This window comes from Gorilla gorilla, chromosome X (genome assembly GCF_029281585.2).
Source record: "Gorilla gorilla gorilla isolate KB3781 chromosome X, NHGRI_mGorGor1-v2.1_pri, whole genome shotgun sequence".
Taxonomy (NCBI): domain Eukaryota; kingdom Metazoa; phylum Chordata; class Mammalia; order Primates; family Hominidae; genus Gorilla; species Gorilla gorilla.
In genome coordinates, this window is record NC_073247.2 from 113922337 (window position 1) to 113941818 (window position 19482).

Below are 19482 nucleotides of genomic sequence, written 5' to 3' on the forward strand. Positions count from 1 at the left end.
GACATGGTGAGAACTCCTTCAGCCCTCCTCCGATGTGTCTGATTCCATCGACTTTCCTGCCACTGTGTGGGAATAGTTTAGAAGCCATTCCTCCCCTGAGTGCCTGGTGGGGACCTGGTCACAACACAGCTCACATACTTAATATCTCATCTGATCCACCAGGCAGTCCTGTGAGGCAAGAATTACCCTTATTTTACAAATGACAAGATTGACTCTTACAGCAATAGATCTGCTAGAATTTCCAGGTTGATTCCTTTAGCTTTTAGTCCCAGAGATAATATGAATTTTACCTGTCATCTTATGTTCTGATAACAGGAATTCTGAGTGTCTTTATTGCCTTTGTAAGTGCACCGAACAGTTCAATTTCTTAGTATGCATTGTTTTCAGCTTTTATTTATTTTTTAGTATGACAAATATTTAGTATTATATTTTAGTATGGGTCTGAGTATGCAGACCCAGCACTCATGTTAGAAGACCCAGGAACATGATAGAGGACCTAGCAACAGTGCCCACTGACCTGGCTAGACCTAGGGAAGACATAGGGATGTGCACAGCAGCAGAGGAATGTCATGGAGGTACATACAAGAGGTGGTAGGACTCATTTTTGAATACAGGTGAGACCTATTCTTGGCTACCCTTCAGGAATAACCATTGCCTGCTTTTTAGTGTACATGCTTTCAGGGTTTTCTTTGCGCAGAAATGCATTATACGAACATTTACATTTTTATAAAAATTGGCTGATACCGTATACGCGGTTCTGCAAACTGTTCTTTATTTATTTATTTTTTACAATGTGTCATGAACATCTTTTCCATGCACATGGGTGAAAATCCTCTACTAAAATATAGAGCGCTGTAGTTGGGTCAAAAGGCTGCTGGTAACGAGATTGACATCTAAAGCAAAAATATCAGCTTAAGGTTAAAGCATTGGGCCTGGCAAATATCTACCAGGGAAAGCAGGGTTGACAATAATCTCATCAGAGAAGTCAGAATGGAAGGCCAAAGGCATTAAAGGTATGGGATATCGTGTAAGCCTCTTTGGCCCCTACCTCCACCCCTCACTCCCCTGACACCCCGTTGTCCCCTTGGGGCGAATGGATCCTGTACATCTCTTTGCATCCAATGAAAACCACCCATTTTCTGTTTTTTCCTTAGCTCCTCCTGAGCCCTTGACACATCTCCACATTCTCTCATCATCTCCTCACTGCTCAGATGCCTTTCCTGTAAGTCCTCCTGAGTGTCCTTGGGGGAATCCTCGGTCCCCCTGTCTGTTTTTCTTTTTGCTTTCCGGGGCACATAATCTTCAGCCGGGCGCTTTTCGGCGGCCCGCGGCTGGCTCTCTGGCTTTGCCTGGGAGGCTGGCTTGCCCTCGCCTTGTGGCTTGCCCTCACGTTCGGACTTGCCCTGCTTTTCCTGGCTTCCCACATCTACCAGTTGTCCCTCATCACTTGGCTCTCCCTCAGCTTTTCGCTTTCCCTCGCATTCTGTCTTCCCCTCCGCGTCTGGCTTTTCTTCCTCGTCTGACTTTCCTTCATCATCAGGCTCTACTTCATCTTCTGGCTTTCCCTCGTTTTCCAGGTTTCCTTCATTTTTATTGTAGGGTTTTTCCATGTCGAGATTTCTCTTTTTCCTGTCCTGGGGGACGACAGTGGAGGGAAGAGGAGACAAAGAGGAGACATGGGAGACTGAGGGCCTGGGGTGGAATGCAGGTCTGGATAGTAACTGCATCTCACCCCTGGTGAGGGTTCCCCTAAGCTGGCCGGGCCTCCAAGAGGGCCTTCTGCCCAGCACGTAGCCCGCCACTCCTCCCACACACGTGAGCCAGCCATACCCTGGCAGGCCCTGCCACCTTCTCTGAACTGATTCAGCCTGGTAAGGTGTGTGTTCACGTGGGTGGGGTTATGTGCAGGGGTCCCAATTTGGCCTTGGCTGGGCCCTCCACACTCTCAACCCTTGTGGGCCCCTGTCCATGCAGCCCCCTGCTTTCACGGACCTGCGGGGATTCTGGACAGGTTGCTCTTCCTTTGCAGGCCTGCAAGAGCGCTGGGAACAACAGACGCGCAGACCTGCGGACAGACAGGAGACAGGGGTAGGGGCTGTGCGCTCAGCGGGCTCACAGGAACTCCGTTCCCTTTTCTGAGTCTAGGCCTTGCTCACCCAATGTTTTCCTCCCCTACCTCCCCCGCACCCCAGCCGCCATTTCTTTCCAGGCCTGGGGCACCAAACCAGGATGCCTCCAAACTGCGTTTGTCTCTTTGTGCCCTTCCCCCGGAGGCAACCTGTCTCAGCGCCACCCCGTTTTTGCGGAGGTCAGATGTTTCCATGGGAGCGGATTGTGAGAGGGGGTTATTTCCAGAATAAGTCTGTGTTTCACTGTCGCACTGCGGGGTCGCTACCCCCAGCCCCCCATTTCCAGCACTAAAATGGATGGAGGGCTCAGTGCAAGGGGCGTCGAGAAGGCGGGCCAGGTTCGCTTCGGGGTGCTCCCTCCCCTGCCCCCGCCCCGGCCCGCTCCGCATCCCCCTCCTCCCCAATCTACGGGATCCCTTCTCCGCCCCCTCCCCAATCCTACTGCCAGCCTCCTCCACCCCTGTCCCAGGGTCCGCCGGCAGCGCACGCCTTCACACTGACCTGCGGGTACCCAGGACAGGCCTGTGCCTCCTCCGGCTCGCGGAAGCCCGCTCGCTGCTCCCCCGCCGCCTGGGCAGCTCAGACAGCTGATTCTGCGCGGGCGCCTGGACCGGACCGCAGGGCGGGCGGGCGGGCGCGGGGGCTGGTGCCCACGTAGGCGCCTGGTCACTCACGTGAGCACCGCGTCACGGGAGCTAGGCCACCACCACCCCCTTCCCGCCCACCTCACCATCCATCCCCGAGGGACCAGGAGGTTGCCGAAGATGGGAGAGGGTGTGTGTAACAAAGGAGTGGGGGTCATCAAGAAGAAGAGGAGGAGGGGGTGGCTTTCTGATCCCAGGTGCTTTACCTGACGCAGCTCACAGCATCCTCGCAAGGCATCTCTCTCTAAATGCCCATTATCGCCAGGTGTGACAGCTGATCAGAGAGGGTACCGGACTTGCCAAGAGCGCTTAGCCCCAGAACTCCACAGCCCACTTTCAATACCGGCTCTGCCTGACTCCAGAGCCCGGGGGATAGTGGTGCCTGCCAGGAAGCTGAGCTGCCACCTTGAGTGGCGGTGTTCCTGGGGTTCTGTCCTGGGCCTCCTCTCTCCTCAGTCCTCAAGTTGTCTCTCTCTGTGTGATCTCATTCATTTCCAGTAAACACCGATGACTCCCAGATCTACAGCTCCAGGCTGTTCCCTTCTCCGTGTCTCATATCAGCTTTGCCAACTGTTTATTGGACATCACCGCTTGAGTATCCCTGAGGGACACGGTACGTAAAAACCCTGTACCACAAATTGATTTCAAAAGCCCATGTACCCCAAATTGATTTACCAACTTCCTTCTTATAATCTCCATTGGCCTTTCTCCACACTTGAAAGTTACCTTCCAACAGTTGACCAGTTTTCATAGAAAGAGAATGTCAGACAGCTAGAAAAGAAAGCATTCAAACGTTTTTAATATGAACTGCAGATCCACAAATTCATCATAACCCTTGGTTCACAACATGCTCTTCTCACTGACTACTCTTCCCTCCCCTGCTTTCCCTTCTTTTCCCCCACTGTTTACTTTCGTTCCATTGTTTTTCTCTTTCACATTTGTGAAACCACCACTAAACCCAAAGAACTAGAAAATTGCTAATAACTGTTTACTTTCCTTCCATTGTTTTTCTCTTTCACATTTGTGAAACCACCACTGAACTCAAAGAACTAGAAAATTTTTAATATTCTTGTCACTACAGTGTAGTGTCATATATTTGGGTTTTGACAAGATGTTTATAACATGTTTTTGTTTGGATCTCTTTCAGATTATCCTGTTTGGAGTGTATTGAACTTCTTGGATACATCGATTAGTGTCTTTCCTCAAGTTTGAGTAATTTGCAGTCATTTTTCCTTTGAAAATTCTTTCTTCTCTATTCTGTTTCTCTTCTTGTTGAACCCCCATCATGCATAGGTGTGCTCTGTTCATTTTTCACATTACTTTTATTTTTCTGCTCCTCGGACTGAATAATCTCAATTGACCTATTTTAAGTTCACTGATTCTTTTGCCTGCTCAAACCTACTGTTGTACCCCTCTAGTGACTTTTAGTTATTGTACTTTTCAAATAAAGAATTTCTATTTATTTTATAATTTCTACATCTCTTTGTATTTTTACATCTTTACTGATATTGTGTATTTGCTGAGACACTCTTCTCTTTTTCTTTAGTCCTTTGTTTATGATTTCCTTTAGTTCTTCGAGCATATATAAGACAGTTGATTAAAAATATTTTCTAGGTATTCTAATACACGGGCTTCTTCATGATAGTATCTAATTATTTCTTTCCTGTGTATGGGCTATGTTTTCTTATTTCCTTATATGCCTCACAAAGTTTTGTTGAAATCTGTATATTTTGATTCTAATATGTTGACTCTGGAAATTAGATTTTCCCTCTTCCTTGGGTTTTGTTGTTACTCTCTCGTGGGTTATTGTTTACTTATTTAGTGACTTTTTAAACTATTTTAGCAAATTATGTATTCTTTGTCATGTGTGGCCACTAAAGTCTGTGTTTTATTAGCTTATTAATCAGCTGGTGTTTGGATGCCATTACTCTAAGTACCTAAAGCCAACAAAAGAAAAACAATAAATAAAAAAATAATTTCCTGGCCTGGCGCGGTGGCTCACACCTGTAATCCCAGCACTTGGGGAGGCCGAGGCAGGTGGATCGCCTGGGCTCAGGAGTTCAAGACCACCCAGGGCAACATGGTGAAACTCTGTCTCTACTAAAAATACAAAAAAATTTGCCAGGTGTGGTGGCGCACGTCTCTAGTCCCAGCTACTTGGGAGGCTGAGACAGGAGAATCACTTGAGCCCCAGAGGCGAAGGTTGCAGTGAGCCGATATCGTGCCACTGCACTCCAGCTTGGGCTAGAGAGTGAGGCTCCATCTCAAAAAACAAAACAAAACAAAACAAATTTCCCAGTCTTTGCAGATGAACTCTGAGTTGGAGTACCTTTTTAATGCTGTACATTTTTCTTATGCAGAGCCTGAAGCTCAAATTCAATGAAGTTGAATGCTTGCATTTTCTCTGGTCTTTTCTGAGTATGTGTCCCACCCTTGGCATACACATGGCCTTCTTGATTTTCCAGTATATATAAAGGGTTTTTTAAAATGCTTGTTCTTCCACATATCTTGTTTCCCAAACTCTTCCTTCTCAGGCTTCTCGGTCTGTTCATTGCTTGTTCTGAGTGTTGTCGTTTGCTCCAGACTTCTTTGGTCAATACCTGTGATTTTAAATGCTTCTGGCAAAAGCCAACTGGAGAGCCAATGCAGCCCAAGCCCTGGGAGTCCTCCCAGTCTGGTGTAATGAAAGAAGCCTTAGTGATGAAAGTGCTGCCAGGCAGGCTGATAGCCATACCACACTTCTATGAGAATACGGTCCAAATTCCTACCACTGGTACTAGCTATCTAAACCAGGATAGTGGGCTATCATCAACAGATCACTGCTAATCTGGGGCATAGAGAATGGTAGATAGGCAATTGAAAATTTCTTTCTTACCACAAATTAGCAGCTTTTATTCTTCACCAAATTTTCCTCTCATTGTTATAACTTTTTTACTGGATTCCAGAGTTCTGAGAAAGCTGATGGTAGCAGTTTTTGCCAGCTCACTAATTGCTCATTATGGAGTTCCAGAGTTCCATACGCTACCATTTTTAATGATGTTACTTGTGTTTCTATTTCTTTTTAAGTCAATTGGGTAGGTTGTGTCTTTTTTGGAATTCATCCCATTCATCTACCTTGTCTCATTTTTTTGTCATGCAGTTGTTAATAGTATTACCTTATAATCTTTTTTTTATATATCTGTAGAGTTGCTAATGATGACCCCTTTTTTATTCCTGATTTTAATAGTTTCAGTCTTCATCATTTTTTATTGGTGAGTGTAGCTAAAGTTTTGTCAGGTTGTTTTTATATATATTTTCAAACAACAAACTTTTAGTTTCATTGATGTTCTATTCTGTAATTCATTTATTTCCACTCTAGTGGTTACTATTCCCTTCCTTCTGATTTCTTTGATTTAAGTTGCTCTTCTTTCTGTAGCTTTTTAAGATGAAAGTTTACTGATATGGGATTTTCATCTTTTCAAAGTAAACATTTACAGTTACACATTTCCATCTAAATGCTGCTTAACTATATCCCACAACTTTTGATGTGTTGTGGTTTTTTTGTTTGTTTTTAAAAGTATTTTCCAATTTCTCTCATGATATTTCAGGTTGAATTGAAGTATATTGTTTAATTTCCACATATTTGCAGGGTTTTTGAATTTCTTTATGTTGTTGATTACAAATTTAATTCCATTATGATCATGGAATATTATTTTTATAATTTCAATACTTTTAAGTGTATGTAGGATTTTATTATTTATTATGTAGCCTTTCCAGGAAAATGTTCCATGGGTGCTTGACAAGAATGTATATGCTTATGCTGTTTGGAGTGTTCTATACATGTCTGTTATTCCAGTTGGTTTTGTAGTTTTGTTTAAGTCTTCTATTTCCTTGTTGATATTCTTATTTGTTTCATTTATTTTTGAATGTATGGTTTTGAAGTCTCCAATTACTATTTTTAAATTGTCTTTATTTTCTTCTAATTTTTTTCTTCTATTCTGTAAGTTTTTGCTTTATGTATTTTGGAAATCTGTTTTATGTTCATATATGTTTATAATTTTTGTATAGTCCTGATGGATAGGACTTGTTATATAACACGTTTTTATTCTACGATAACATTTTTTGTCTTAATGTCTGTTTCATCTGACTCTTTTGGTTATTCTTTGCATAGTATATATTTTCCATCCTTTCACATTAATTTTATTTGCTTATTTAAATATATTCTCTTTTAGATAGTGTATAGTTGTATCATGCTTTTTTTTTACCCATTCTGCTACTTTCTGCCTTTTGACTGAAGTGTTTAATCAACTTATATTTAATGCAATAATGATAAGGTAATATTTACATCTGCTGTTTTGCTATTTGTTTTCCATTTGTTGTGTGTTTTTTTCCTCTATTTCTCCATTATTGAATTACTTTTAAAAGGATATTTTTTTGGCCTACCATTTTAATTCTCCTTTTTCTTGTACAAAGTTTTTGAATAATTTTCTTGGTGTAGTTGGTCTAAGGATTAAAATTAGTGTATTAATTTAAAACAAGTGAATTTGTATCAGTTCTGACTTAATTTTAATGGGATGCAAAACTTTATCTCCATTTCCTCTTTCCTCCTTTGTGATTTAGGAAAAGTGTCATAGAAATTACATCTTAGCCATTATATCTGTTTTGTAATTATTGTTTTATCAAGTTTTCTTTCTAATCTAATAAGAGAAAAATGAGTTACAGACAAATATACGTTTATAACTATTTGTGTTTATTTCCTATTGTTGCTGTAACAATTACCACAAACTTAGTGGCTTAAAATAGGAAAAACTTATTCTCTTACAATGCTAGAAGTAAGAAATTAAAATGCCTTCATGGGGTTTTAACCAGAGTCAGCAGGTATCCACTGCCTTATTTTTTTCAGCTTCTGGAGCTGAATTTCTTGTATTCCTTGGCTTACGTCCCCTTCATTCATCTTAAAAGCCAGCAGCATAGTATCTTCAAATGTCTCTCTGCTTCCATCATCACATACCTTTCTTTCTCCTTTGTGTCAAATTTCCCTGTGTCTCCTTATAAGAACACTTGTGATTGCATTTAGGGCCCACCTAGATAATTCAGGATAATTAAGACACTTAATAACATCTCAAGATACATAATAACATCTTCAAAGTCTCTTTTTGGCATAAAAGGTAACATTCACAGGTTCCAGGGGTTTGGACATGCATAACTTTTGGAAACCCACTATTCTGTCTACCACACTGTCTTTTATATTTACCTATTTAGTTACCTTACTAGTGTTCTTTATTTCTTCATGTGGATTCATGTTACCATTTAGTGTTTTCTAATTTCAGCATGAAAGACTCATTGGTATTTATTGTAGGACAGTGCTGCTGATTAAAAATTACTCACTGTTTGTTATTTGAGAGTGTCTTCATTTATCCTTAAAGTTTTAAGGAGAGTTTCCGGACTAAGAAGTGTTAGGTAAGTCTTTTTCCTTCAACTTTCTGAAAATGTCATCTTACTGTCTTCTGGCCTCCATGATTTCTGATAAAAAGTCAGCTGTAGATTCGTGTTTTCCATCAAGTTCAAAAAGTATTTTGTCATTATTTCTTCAAATACATTTTCCTGAAACTTTTCTTTTTCCCCTCTTTATGGAATTCCCTTCATGCCTATGCTTGTATGCTTGATGGTGTGCCATGGTTCTCTAATGTCTCTATATTTTTCTCCATTTTTCTTTGTTTTTTTGTTCCTTATACTCATAATCTTCATTTATCTATCCTCAAGCTCACTGATTATTTCTTAGTTCACTTCAGACCCATTATTGAGCTGCTCTAACAAGTTTTTCATTACAGTTGTTTTCCGTTCAATGGAGAAAAGGTAGTCTTTTCCACAAATGATACTGGAAAAGTTGGATATTCTCATGCAAAAGAATGAAGTTGTACTATTATCTCACATCATTTATAAAAATTAACTAAAAGTTGATCAAAGACCTTAATGTAAAATGTAAAACTATGAAAACCTTAGAGAAAAATAGGAGAAAGCTTGATGACATTGGTCTTGGCTGTTGCTTCTTCAATATGACACACAAAGTATAGGCCAAAAAAAATAGAAATTGATCAATATTTAACACTTTTGTGCATCACAGGACAGTGTCAAGAGAATGAAAATGCAACTTACAGGACAAAAGGAAATATTTGCAGGTCTATATCTGAAGAGGGATTAAAATCCAGAACATATTTTAAAACTTTCATAAGTCAGTGACAACAACAAAAAAAAACCACATAGAACCCAATTTAAGAATGGGCAAATAAATTGAATCAACATTTCTCCAAAGATATACAAGTGGCCAATAAGCACATGAAAAGATGCCCAACATCACTAATCATTAAGGAAATGTAAATCAAAAGCCCAGTGAGATACCACTTCATGCTCATTAGGATCATTGTTATCAAAAAAATAATAAGCGTTGGTGAGTGCTATGGTCTAAGTTTGTTCCCACCAAAATATATGTTGATATTTCATCCCCATTGTGGTGGTGTTGGAACATGAGGCCTGGTGGTAGATGTCTGGATCATGGGGATGGATCACTCATGAATGGCTTGGTGCTACTCTGGAGGTAGTTAGTGAGTTTACACTCTGATGAGACTGGATTAGTTATCACTGGAATGGGTTAGTTCCCTGGAAAGTGGGTTGTTGTAAAGCCAGGACACTCCTTGTGTTTTATCTCTTTGCACATCTCTGCTTTCCCTTTGAACTTCTCTGCAATGTTTTGATCTAATTCATGGCTTACAATAGAGGAAGAGCAGATGTGGGTGCCATGCTTCTTATATTTCCCAGCCCACAAGACCATGAGCTAAATAAACCTCTTTTCTTTATAAATTACCCATCCTCAGGTATTCTGTTTTAGCAACACGAAATGGACTAAGGCAAGTAGGGTGTGGAGAAATTAGAACCCTCACACACTGCTGGTGGGAATGTAAAATTATACAGCCACTAGGGAAAACATTATGGCCTTTCTTCAAAAAATTAACATAAAATCACTATATTTCATTTCTGGGTATATGCCAAAAATAATTGAAAGCAGACTCTGGGACAGGTATTTATACACCCGTGTTCCTAGCAGTATTATCAACAGTAGCTAAAAGGTGGAAGCAAGCCAAGTGTACATCAAGAGATGAATGGATTAACAATATGTTATATGTACATACAAAAGAATATTAGCTTTAGAAAGGAATAAAGTTCTGCTACATGCTAAAAAATTAGTGAACCTTAAAAACATTATACTAGGTGAAAGAAGCCGGACATCAAAGGGCACATACTGTATGATTCCATTTATATGAGATACCTAGAAAAGTCAAATTCATATAGACAGAAAGTAGAACAGTGGTTACCAGGGGACATAGGGAGAGGAAAATGGGGACTAGGAAGTTATTGTTTATGAGTACAGGGTTTCAGTTTGTAATGACACAAAATTTCTGGAGATGAATGCCGGTGATGATTCTAAAACAGAATGAATGTACTTAATACCAATAAATTGTACATTTACAAATGGCTGAGGTGTAAACTTTATATTATGTATATTTTTCCACAATTAAAAATATCCGAAAACTTAACTATTTTAAAGTGAACAATGCAACGGCATTTACCACATTCACAATGTTGTGCAACTACCACCTCTATCTAGTTCCAAACCATTTCCATCACCCCAAAGTAAAACCCCTCACCCACAAAGCAGTTTTTGATCGTTACTGTCTCCCCTAGTCCTTGATAACCACCAGTATGTGTTATATCTTTTATCAGTCTACTAGGACTGCTATAACAAAATGCCACATACTGGGTGGTTTAAATAGTAAAAGTTTATTTTTCACAGTTCTGGAGGCTGGAAGTTCAAGATCATGGTGTCAGCAGGCTTGGTTTCTCCTGAGGCCTTTCTTTTTGGCTTGCTGATGGCTGCCTTTGCTCTTCGTCTCATCTTCTATTTTAATTTACGTTTTTAGTTGAGAAGTAAAAATTGTATATATTTATGGTGCAAAAAATGATGTTTTGATATCTTTATACGTTATGGAAGTACTGAATTAAGCAATATAACACATGCATTAACTCACATACTAATCAATTTTTGTGGTGAGAACACTTAAAGTCTACTCTCCTAGCAATTTCAAGTAGACAATATTATGTTATTAACTATAGTCACCATGGTATAATTGGTTTAGTGAACATATTCCTTTCTAACTGAAATTCGTTGAAGTTCCTTGAACTTTATTTACAGTCTTGCTTTACTTTGCAGAAGATTTAATATTTTTTACATGGTGAATGTCAATCTTTCCCTTTATGATTTAATGTTTTAAAATTTTTATTTTAGTTTTTTAAATTATTTTTTGTGCCCATATACATCTTCTCCTTGCTGCTCCTTTCCCTGAATTTGGGTGAACATTTATATTTTATTTTAGTTATTTTATTGGTTTGTTTTTAACACAATCCGGATAAAAATGTATGCACAAGTGATCCACAAACTCTAATGTGCATCAGAATCACCTAAAGATTGTTAACAATGTAGCTACCTGAGTACCATTGCCAAAGAGTGGATTTTGGATGGTGCCAGAATTATGTATTTTAAACAAGCTCCAAGTGGAATTCTGAAGTATTTGATAGGCTAGCGAAGCTGGAAGAACACTGGCAAATATTTTCTTAAAAGGATGTTTTTGTGATTTGGGGGTATAATTCCTCCCCTAAGGTATTTCTTTCACAAGATGTAAATTCTATATAAACAAATTAACCTGCTTAGGGTAACACAATCAGGGATAGTACAGAGAAAATAAGCCAAAGATATTTTAGCCACAAATTTCACTCACTTCTCAACTCTACTCTACATCGGAATCACCACGGGATCTTTCACGCTAAGGATCTGTTGGTCTCACTTTTAATGAGTCTGACTCAACTGGTTGGAATTGGGTACTGAGCTCCACTTTAAAGTATCCTCAGGTATTTCAAATCTGAAGCAAGGATTGAGAACTTATGCACTAAAGACAATAGCATTAAAAAATAAAAAGTAGTTGTCTCTTTAAGAAGGGCACCGTCTGATGGGAAAATAATGCCTGATGTATACAGATTAATTAAATTCTATGTAGTGTTTTCACAGGTCTCAGATCTACCAATCAACCAATCACCCATTTCTATAAAATATAAGGTGGGGAGAGGGGTGTCCGAGATTGACTAAAGCTGGGGCCTCCGCTTTAATTTATGTAAGTCCAGAGATGTCTGATTAACTAGGGTACAGTGAGTATGGACTGAAACACATTTTTTTCTGAATTTTTAGCCAGTTCTTCAGGCAATTTTGATGCAGCTGGTCTATACAGCACATGCTGATAAACACTGACATATATAATGTTATGATAAGTGCATTTTTTTTTGGAAATTGGCGTATAATGCTTCTTCTGCTGTGTTCCTTTTTAATTGCAAGCTACAGTGTGTAGGGAAAAGAAGCACTTGCCCATAAATAATCAGAAGCAAACCTGGGTCCACATTGCAGGATTGATCTCAGCTATAATTAACTGTTGTGCCCTACAACTTATCAGGCCCTGTACTAAACACTAAGGGTACCAGTATAAATGAGACAAAATATTTACTGTGAGAAGGGCACAGTTTAGTGGGGAACAGTGATGACTGTGAACAATGTTTTAAAATTGGGATTCACCTACCAGATCCCCAGTTCCTGCCATTATTTCCCATCAATCTGTAATTACAGGTTTATTTGGCACAGAAATCTCAAAGCAAAGGAAGAGGGAAATGTATCTGGATCCGTGTAAATTAGTGTAGACTACTGGGGACTCCTGAGGTCAGGGTGGTGTGAACCAGAACAGTCTTGGGAACATAAAATTATCCCTACAACTCCTGTGTATGTGCAGAATGAAACCTGTAGCAATGTCTGCACAGAAAATTGATAGTCAAGGAGACTAAGCTATATTCATCAGAGGATGGAAGAGATAGTCCAATTCTGAGCACACTATCATGAGTGTCACTTAAATTTGTCTGGGAGAAGGGGATGAGGAAGGAAGTGGGAGAAAACCATAAAGGGCTGCTTGCATTTATAAGCAGTGTTGGTGAAGTATCTGCCTGGTTTAAGTATAACTCTAAAGCAGGGAGGGACACTCTATACATTTTTGAAAAGGCAAAATGGGGATTCGGATTACTGAAGGTTCCAGAGAAATCGGTGGGTCTTTGTCATCTTTAGAAGTCCAGTACATCTGCAGTGGTAGAAGCCAGTGGAGGGAGCAAAACGCAAGAGAAGAGGAAGATGTGCCTAATAGTTATGGCATTATGCAGGAAAGCAAGCCAGAGTAGCAGATGAATAGAAAAGCATTTACAGTTGAGCATCCCTAATCCAAAAATCCAAAATCGAAGTGCTCCAAAATCCAAAGCGTTTTGAACATGACATGATGCTAGAAATGGAAAATTCCACACCTGACTTCATATATGCAAACTTTGTTTCACACGCAAAATTATTTAAAATATTGTATAAAATTACCTTCAGGCTATGTGTTTGAGGTGTATATAAAATTAAATAAATTTCATGTTTAGAGTTGGGTTTCATCCTCAAGACAGCTCTTTATGTACATGCAAATACTTCAAAAACTGAAAAAAAAAACCAGAAATCTGAAATCTGAAATGCTAGTCCCAATCATTTCGGATAATGGATTTTGAACCTGTACTCACCTGGAAATCAACTGGACTTGCTGATAGGCACTCTCCATGGAATCTTCCCTAAAAATGAAGGGCACTTAGAGGGCTGGAGCCTTGCATGTATAAATAGAGCAAGACACAGAGCTCAGTCATCACCTCATTTGATTCCCACAGCAGCCGTCTGAGGCATTTATAATGTAACGTACCTGTAATTATCAGGTACATGTTTCTAAATGAGAGATCCATAGGTAATATAAGATTTATATGTCTTTAAACTGTGTTTCAAGTGTTTATTAATTGCCCCCATTTCCTATATAAGTTGATTGGCAAGTTCCTTGCTTCTTACTTTTTTTTTCCCTGAAACATAGGAAACGCATGTATTCATTTTGGAAAAGTGAGAAAAAGCGGATAACCAAGAAAAAAATAAAGAAATTTAAAAGTACCAGTAACTATACAACATAGAAAAAGCACATTCTGGTTTTCATTCATTCATATATATATATATATATATATTTCATATATATTATATATAGTGTGCATACGTACACATCTAAATGAAATAGTCTATCTTAGACTGCTTTTAAATTGCTTTATTAACTTTACAGTATGCAATAAACATCTTTCCATGAAAGTTGATGAAAGTCCTCTTCTGACAGGAAAACTTACAGACTAGGTCAAAATGCAATCTCCAATCAGAAAATTGCAGAAGAATGCCAAAAGGTTCACATTAAAGGTACACCAGGAAAAATGCGAATTTAGAAAGCAGGGATTTTATGATTATTAACCTCAAGATTCAAGGCATAAGGCAAAACTCATCATGATGATCATGGTGAGGGGGGTCCCCTATAAGAATGCGCAGACTGTACCTCAACTGAAGTTCCCTAATTTTCCTCCTTAGCTCTCTCATCTCCTCCATGAACCGTTCCATATCATCTCCATCTCCATCTATCATATCAATGTTATCGACAAGCCTATTGGGCACATCCTCTCCAAAATCCGGGGCAGGTGGAGCCCAAACCCCTCTAACATTTCCTCCAGGCTCCTGGTATTCACCACCTCCTAAAGCGGGGGCTTCATTCTGCACTGGGGCCTTCTCCACAACTTTGTTTTCCTTGGGGACATTTTCCATGTTGAGTTTTTTTCCTGTTTTTTTTTTTCTTCCTAGAAGATAAAAAGCAAGAAGAGGGAATGAATGCTTGATAGGATTCAGAGCTCTGTTTGGCAAAGGTTTTCCCACCTGAGAAACTTTGTGAACCCTGTAGGGGGCGCCCCAGACCCAGAGCTGCCCCAAAGCCCATCATTTTCCCTGAAAATCCCTTCCCCAGGCCACTCCTACCGCCAAAATGCAGGACGACTTGGCGGAGGGGGACAACCATAGAGAGACCAGACTTCACCTCCCTGGGATCCTAATAAGCTCTCCAGGAGCGCCCCAGATCTCGCCCCTCTACTCCCTTCTTCCCTCATCAGATTCAGGGCTGTCATTTTATGAAGACTCTCCTAAGTTTCTCCTGCACTCAACTCGGGCAGGAAGGGCTGTGAGTCACCCAGATTCTGCTCTGATCCTTGATACCCCTACACCAGAGGGCCCCAGGCAACCTCCTACCTTCAGGGATCAGAGGCAGTCTTTCTCTCTTAGCCTTGAAATCGGCTGCACAAACGCACTTAAAGACCTGCAGACAAATGTGACAATTACCAGGACTGATCTTTTAATCAAAGCACTGGTAATGGGAGTTGATTTAGGGTTCTCCTAGTATTAGCACCTTCTGTTTCTCCTCCATCCTGTCTCATGGCTTCTTTTCCCACCCTGTGACAGGCTATCCCACCTTCCAGAAATAGGCATCAAAGATGATTATTTCCAAAACGTTTTAACCTCTTCTTTAGGCGCCCATCTCTACTGTTTCCTCCTACCTGTCATCTAGTTACCCTTTCTGCAACGCAGGCAACTTGCCTGGCGGGGGAGTTAGAAGAGCTTGCTGAATGAATACGTAGTTTATTCACAAAGAATTTCAATCTAGATATCCATCAGGCCCTCTCTCCACCCGATCCCCACTCCCATGCCCACCATTTTATGCATCAAGATGGACGATGAGTGAAGAGGTATGTGGGCATTGAAAACTAGGACTTGCTGCTGTCTCTGCGCTTTGTCATTCTCACTCCAGGATCTATAGGTAGCGCCCACGCTTACACCGACCGACCTGCTGAGACCAAAAACAGTTTCTCGCTCCTCGCCTCTGTCCCTCAGTCAGAAGCTCGCCCGCTCAACTGCCGCAATAGGGACCTGCTTTCCAGACCTAATCTCTGTCCCCCTCCTCTGCAGCAATTCCTCTCCTCGGCCCCCGCAGCCTATCATTTCCAGCTCTAAATGGGTAGAGGGTGAAGAAAAGATACCTAGAAGGCAGGCCTAAAACCTTGGCAGGGTCCGCCCTCCCCACCCGTTGTTTGCCAGCTGTACCTCCCTCCCGCGGACCTGCAGGAAGCAGGCTGTTTCCTTTCAGTCTCCTCCACCGGCTGGACTCCATCAGACATTGCCCAATGGCCGGCCTCCTAGGAGATCTCAAATGGTACCCATTCTCAATCCAGCCCCCTCGGGAGATACTCTCCCCAACCGCTCCATTTCTCGCACTAAACGGGTGTGTATCTGGAAAGGGTGTGTATTCAGTCCTAGACCCGCTCTGGTCTTTGCCCTCTGCAGCTCACACACCGGTCAGCGCCCACCTACCTGCCAGGGCTCAGGGGTCAGCTTCTACCACTTTCCACCTTTCCTGGGCAGCTGGCTCGCCTGCCTTCAGGGCAACAGCGAGCCGTCGCACGGCCAGCGACGACTACCAGACTGCAACTAGGAGGAGGGACTAATCCACGCATTGGCTCTGGGTCTCCTAAGGGCCACGTCACTGTGAGCTGAGATTTCCAATTACCATTCACACCCGCAGTGCGGCAGGAGGGTGGGGGCGGGACTGTGGGCGGGGCCACCTTTCTCTTCATTCGTGCTTTCTCCACCACTACCACAGGCTACTATCCACCCCTCTATTTTTTTATTTAGCGATCCCCATGACCAAACGGGTCATAATATTTTGTATTTGGCTTGCTCTGGTATCTGCTGGAGCTTTTAAAAAATCGCTTCTTCCCCTAACGCACACTTCTCTCCCCTTCACGTCCAGCAAGTAAAGCCCTAACAGTCTTGTAGGGCTTGGTCCCAGATTGGAACCCGGAGAAGGGGTGGGGAGGGAGAGGCTAGGAAGTCTGGAAAATAGGCAGGAAGTGGTATTCAAATTTTTTTTCACTTCAACTACTTTCCTTTTTGTTTGTTTATTTGGGAAGGGGGTTCCTTTTATTTTTCATCAGCATGCATTCATTTTGTTGTTGTTTTTATAACTAGACAATACAATTATTTTCAGTTGAAAAAACAGGATTCGAGTTGTAAAAACATGGCAATCTGTTTCTCCTGCTGAATCATATTATAAATATAAACCTTCCAGAAAGCACTCCCCTGCCTCCTTTAAGGACTTTGAAATAAGGCCAGGCGCGGTGGCTCGTGCCTGTGATCCTAGCACTTTGGGAGGCCGAGGTGGGTGGATCACGAGGTCAGTAGTTCAAGACCAGCCTGGCCAAGATGGTGAAATCCCGTCTCTACTAAAAATACAAAAAGTAGCTGGGCGTGGTGGCAGGCGCCTGTAATCCCAGCTACTCGGGAGGCTGAGGCAGGAGAATTGCTTGAACCTGGGCCGCAGAGGTTGTAGTGAGCCGAGGTAGCGCCATTGCACACCAAGCCTGGGCAATAGAGTGAGACTCTGTCAAGAAAGAAAGAAGGAAGGAAGGAAGGAGAGAAAGAAAGAAAGAAAGAAAGAAAGAAAGAAAGAAAGAAAGAAAGAAAGAAAGAAAGAAAGAAAGGAAGGAAGGAAGGAAGGAAGGAAGAAGGAAGGAAGGAAGGAAGGAAGGAAGGAAGGAAGGAAGGAAAGAAAGAAAGAAAAGAAAGAGAAAAAAAGAAAGAGAAAGAAAGGAAGAAGAAAAGAAAAGAAGAAAAGAAAAGAAAAGAGGAAGGAAAAAAGTGATTTTCTCATGAAGGATCTCTACATGTCCTTCCGTGAAATGATGCATTGAGTCTAATAGAGCCTCTCTGGTGGATTTTCATGTCTTGAGAACCTGTGACAAACTGATGATCTCCTCTAAATTATATTAGTCTAACCACAATTTACAATAACACCTAGCCCTGATGATTCAGGACAATAATTTGGGGAAGCTACCCTGACAGATGAAAATGTATTGTGATGGACACATAGAGGGGAACAACACTGGGGCCTACAGGAGGGTGGAGGGTGGGAGGAGGGAGAGGATCAGTTTACCTATATAACAAAGCTGCACAAGTATTCCTGAACTTAAAATAAAAGTTTAAAAAGTATTGTGAAATTACAATGTTAAGATAATAGTGTACCAGAATAAATTTAGAACAAATGAACCAGAAAAGAGATTCAATTATCAAACCCAAATATGGAAAAAATGCTAGTAAATGCATTGAAATATTTTGAATCAGTGGGGAAAGTTTAGATTGAAGAAATTGTATTGGGATAATTGACTATTTTCAAAAACAATGAAGTGCCTTATCATTCTCATACACTTAAAAATAGACACTAAATGTTTGCATAAAAGACATTAAACCATTAAAAATAGAACTTAGCATGTTATTTTTTATATAATAGAATGGAAAAGTTGTTTTAAAATACAGCACCAGATCCTGACAAGACCAAAAGGCAACTGGCTCAAATCTGCTGGGGACCCTCCAAGTCTCAGAAATGATTTAGAGTGTGCCTCAGAATTATCCTAACTAGTGATGAGAAGTTGGGGTATTTTTCTACAGACTTGGCCCTCTATTGGTGGATGTCACGCTGAGGATGTTAAAATCTCTGGCACTTTTAAGTTGTCCCACACCTGGGCTGAGCAAGTTCCCAAGGTACCAGAAAAAGCCCTCAGCAAAATTAGAAAACACAGGTAAGGTAGAAGGATAATATCAGTTTTATCCCCACTACAGGAAATATACTATTCACATTTTACTCTAAATCAGTCCAAATATCTCCCTTCAAAAACAAAGATAATACACACATATTCATTTTCTTCTTCTTCTTCGTCTTCTTCTTCTTCTTCTTCTTCTTATTATTATTATTATTATACTTTAAGTTCTGGGATACATGTGCAGAATGTGCAGGTTTGTTACATAAGTATACATGTGCCATGGAGTGATTTGCCGCACCCATCAACTCATCATCTACATTAGGTATTTCTCCTAATGCTATCCCTTCCCTTGCCCCCCACCCCCAGACAGGCCCCAGTGTGTGATGTTCCCCTCTCTGTGCCCATATGTTCTCATTGTTCAACTCCCACTTATGAGTGAGAACATGTGGTGTTTGGTTTTCTGTTCCTGTGTTAGTTTGCTGAGAATGATGGTTTCCAGCTTCATCCATGTCCCTGCAAAGGACATGAACTCATCTTTTATATAGCTGCATAGTATTCCATGGTGTATATGTGCCACATTTTCTTTATCCAGTCTATCATTGATGGGCATTGGGTTGGTCCCAAGTCTTTGCTATTGTACACACATATTCATTTTCATATTTATAAATGTTTGAGTTGTTTGTAGTGTTCATTATCATAGATGATGTTGATTGAACTTCTGTGTACATAAAATTTTCATACTAATATCAAATTTTGAAATTTCTAGAACAGTCGTTTCTATATATATGTGGATATTTTTCAGTGTCATAGAAGTCAATCCTGAAAAATGTCCAAATTTGGTATCTATAATGTATGAGAATTCCTGCTTTTTCATGTCTGCCAATGCTTAATATTGCCTGGTGTATTAATCGTTTTCACACTGCTGATAAAGACATACCTGAAACTGGTCAATTTACAAAAGAAAGAGATTTATTGGACTTACTTTCATGGGGCTGGGGAGGCCTTGCAATCATGGTGGAAGATGAAAGGCAAGGAGAAGCAAGTCACGTCTTACACGGATGGTGGCAGGCAAAGAGAGAGCCTGTGCAGAGAACTCTCGTTTTTAAAACCATCATATCTCATGATTC

At 40.8% G+C, this 19482-nt stretch overlaps 2 protein-coding genes and 1 long non-coding RNA gene across 3 annotated transcripts; 1 reads left to right on the top strand and 2 right to left on the bottom strand.

Annotated features, from left to right (window-relative positions):
- Positions 1-750: 750 nt before the first annotated feature.
- On the bottom strand, positions 751-2813 carry TCEAL6 (transcription elongation factor A like 6). Its single transcript, XM_004064538.3, is given in 4 exon segments — positions 751-1087; positions 1089-1634; positions 1993-2065; positions 2631-2813. Coding segments are annotated over 2 exon segments (552 nt in total). The 5' UTR covers positions 1611-1634; positions 1993-2065; positions 2631-2813; the 3' UTR covers positions 751-1057.
- LOC129530093 (uncharacterized) lies at positions 2803-4229 on the top strand. The gene is made up of 3 exons (XR_008675636.2): positions 2803-2903; positions 3272-3386; positions 3921-4229. It is a non-coding gene; the product is annotated as an uncharacterized lncRNA (long non-coding RNA).
- A 9751-nt stretch (positions 4230-13980) lies between these two features.
- On the bottom strand, positions 13981-16293 carry BEX5 (brain expressed X-linked 5). Its single transcript, XM_004064541.4, has 3 exons — positions 16131-16293; positions 15015-15081; positions 13981-14572 (listed from the first exon to the last, which is right to left on the bottom strand). The coding sequence occupies exon 3, from the start codon at positions 14538-14540 to the stop codon at positions 14205-14207; it is 336 nt and encodes a 111-aa protein (XP_004064589.1). The 5' UTR covers positions 14541-14572; positions 15015-15081; positions 16131-16293; the 3' UTR covers positions 13981-14204.
- Between the last annotated feature and the right edge of the window lie 3189 nt (positions 16294-19482).

What these genes read in the sequence shown, in the direction of transcription:
- BEX5 (XM_004064541.4), bottom strand. Translation starts at nt 14,540, where the DNA reads ATGGAAAATGTCCCCAAGGAAAACAAAGTTGTGGAGAAGGCCCCAGTG.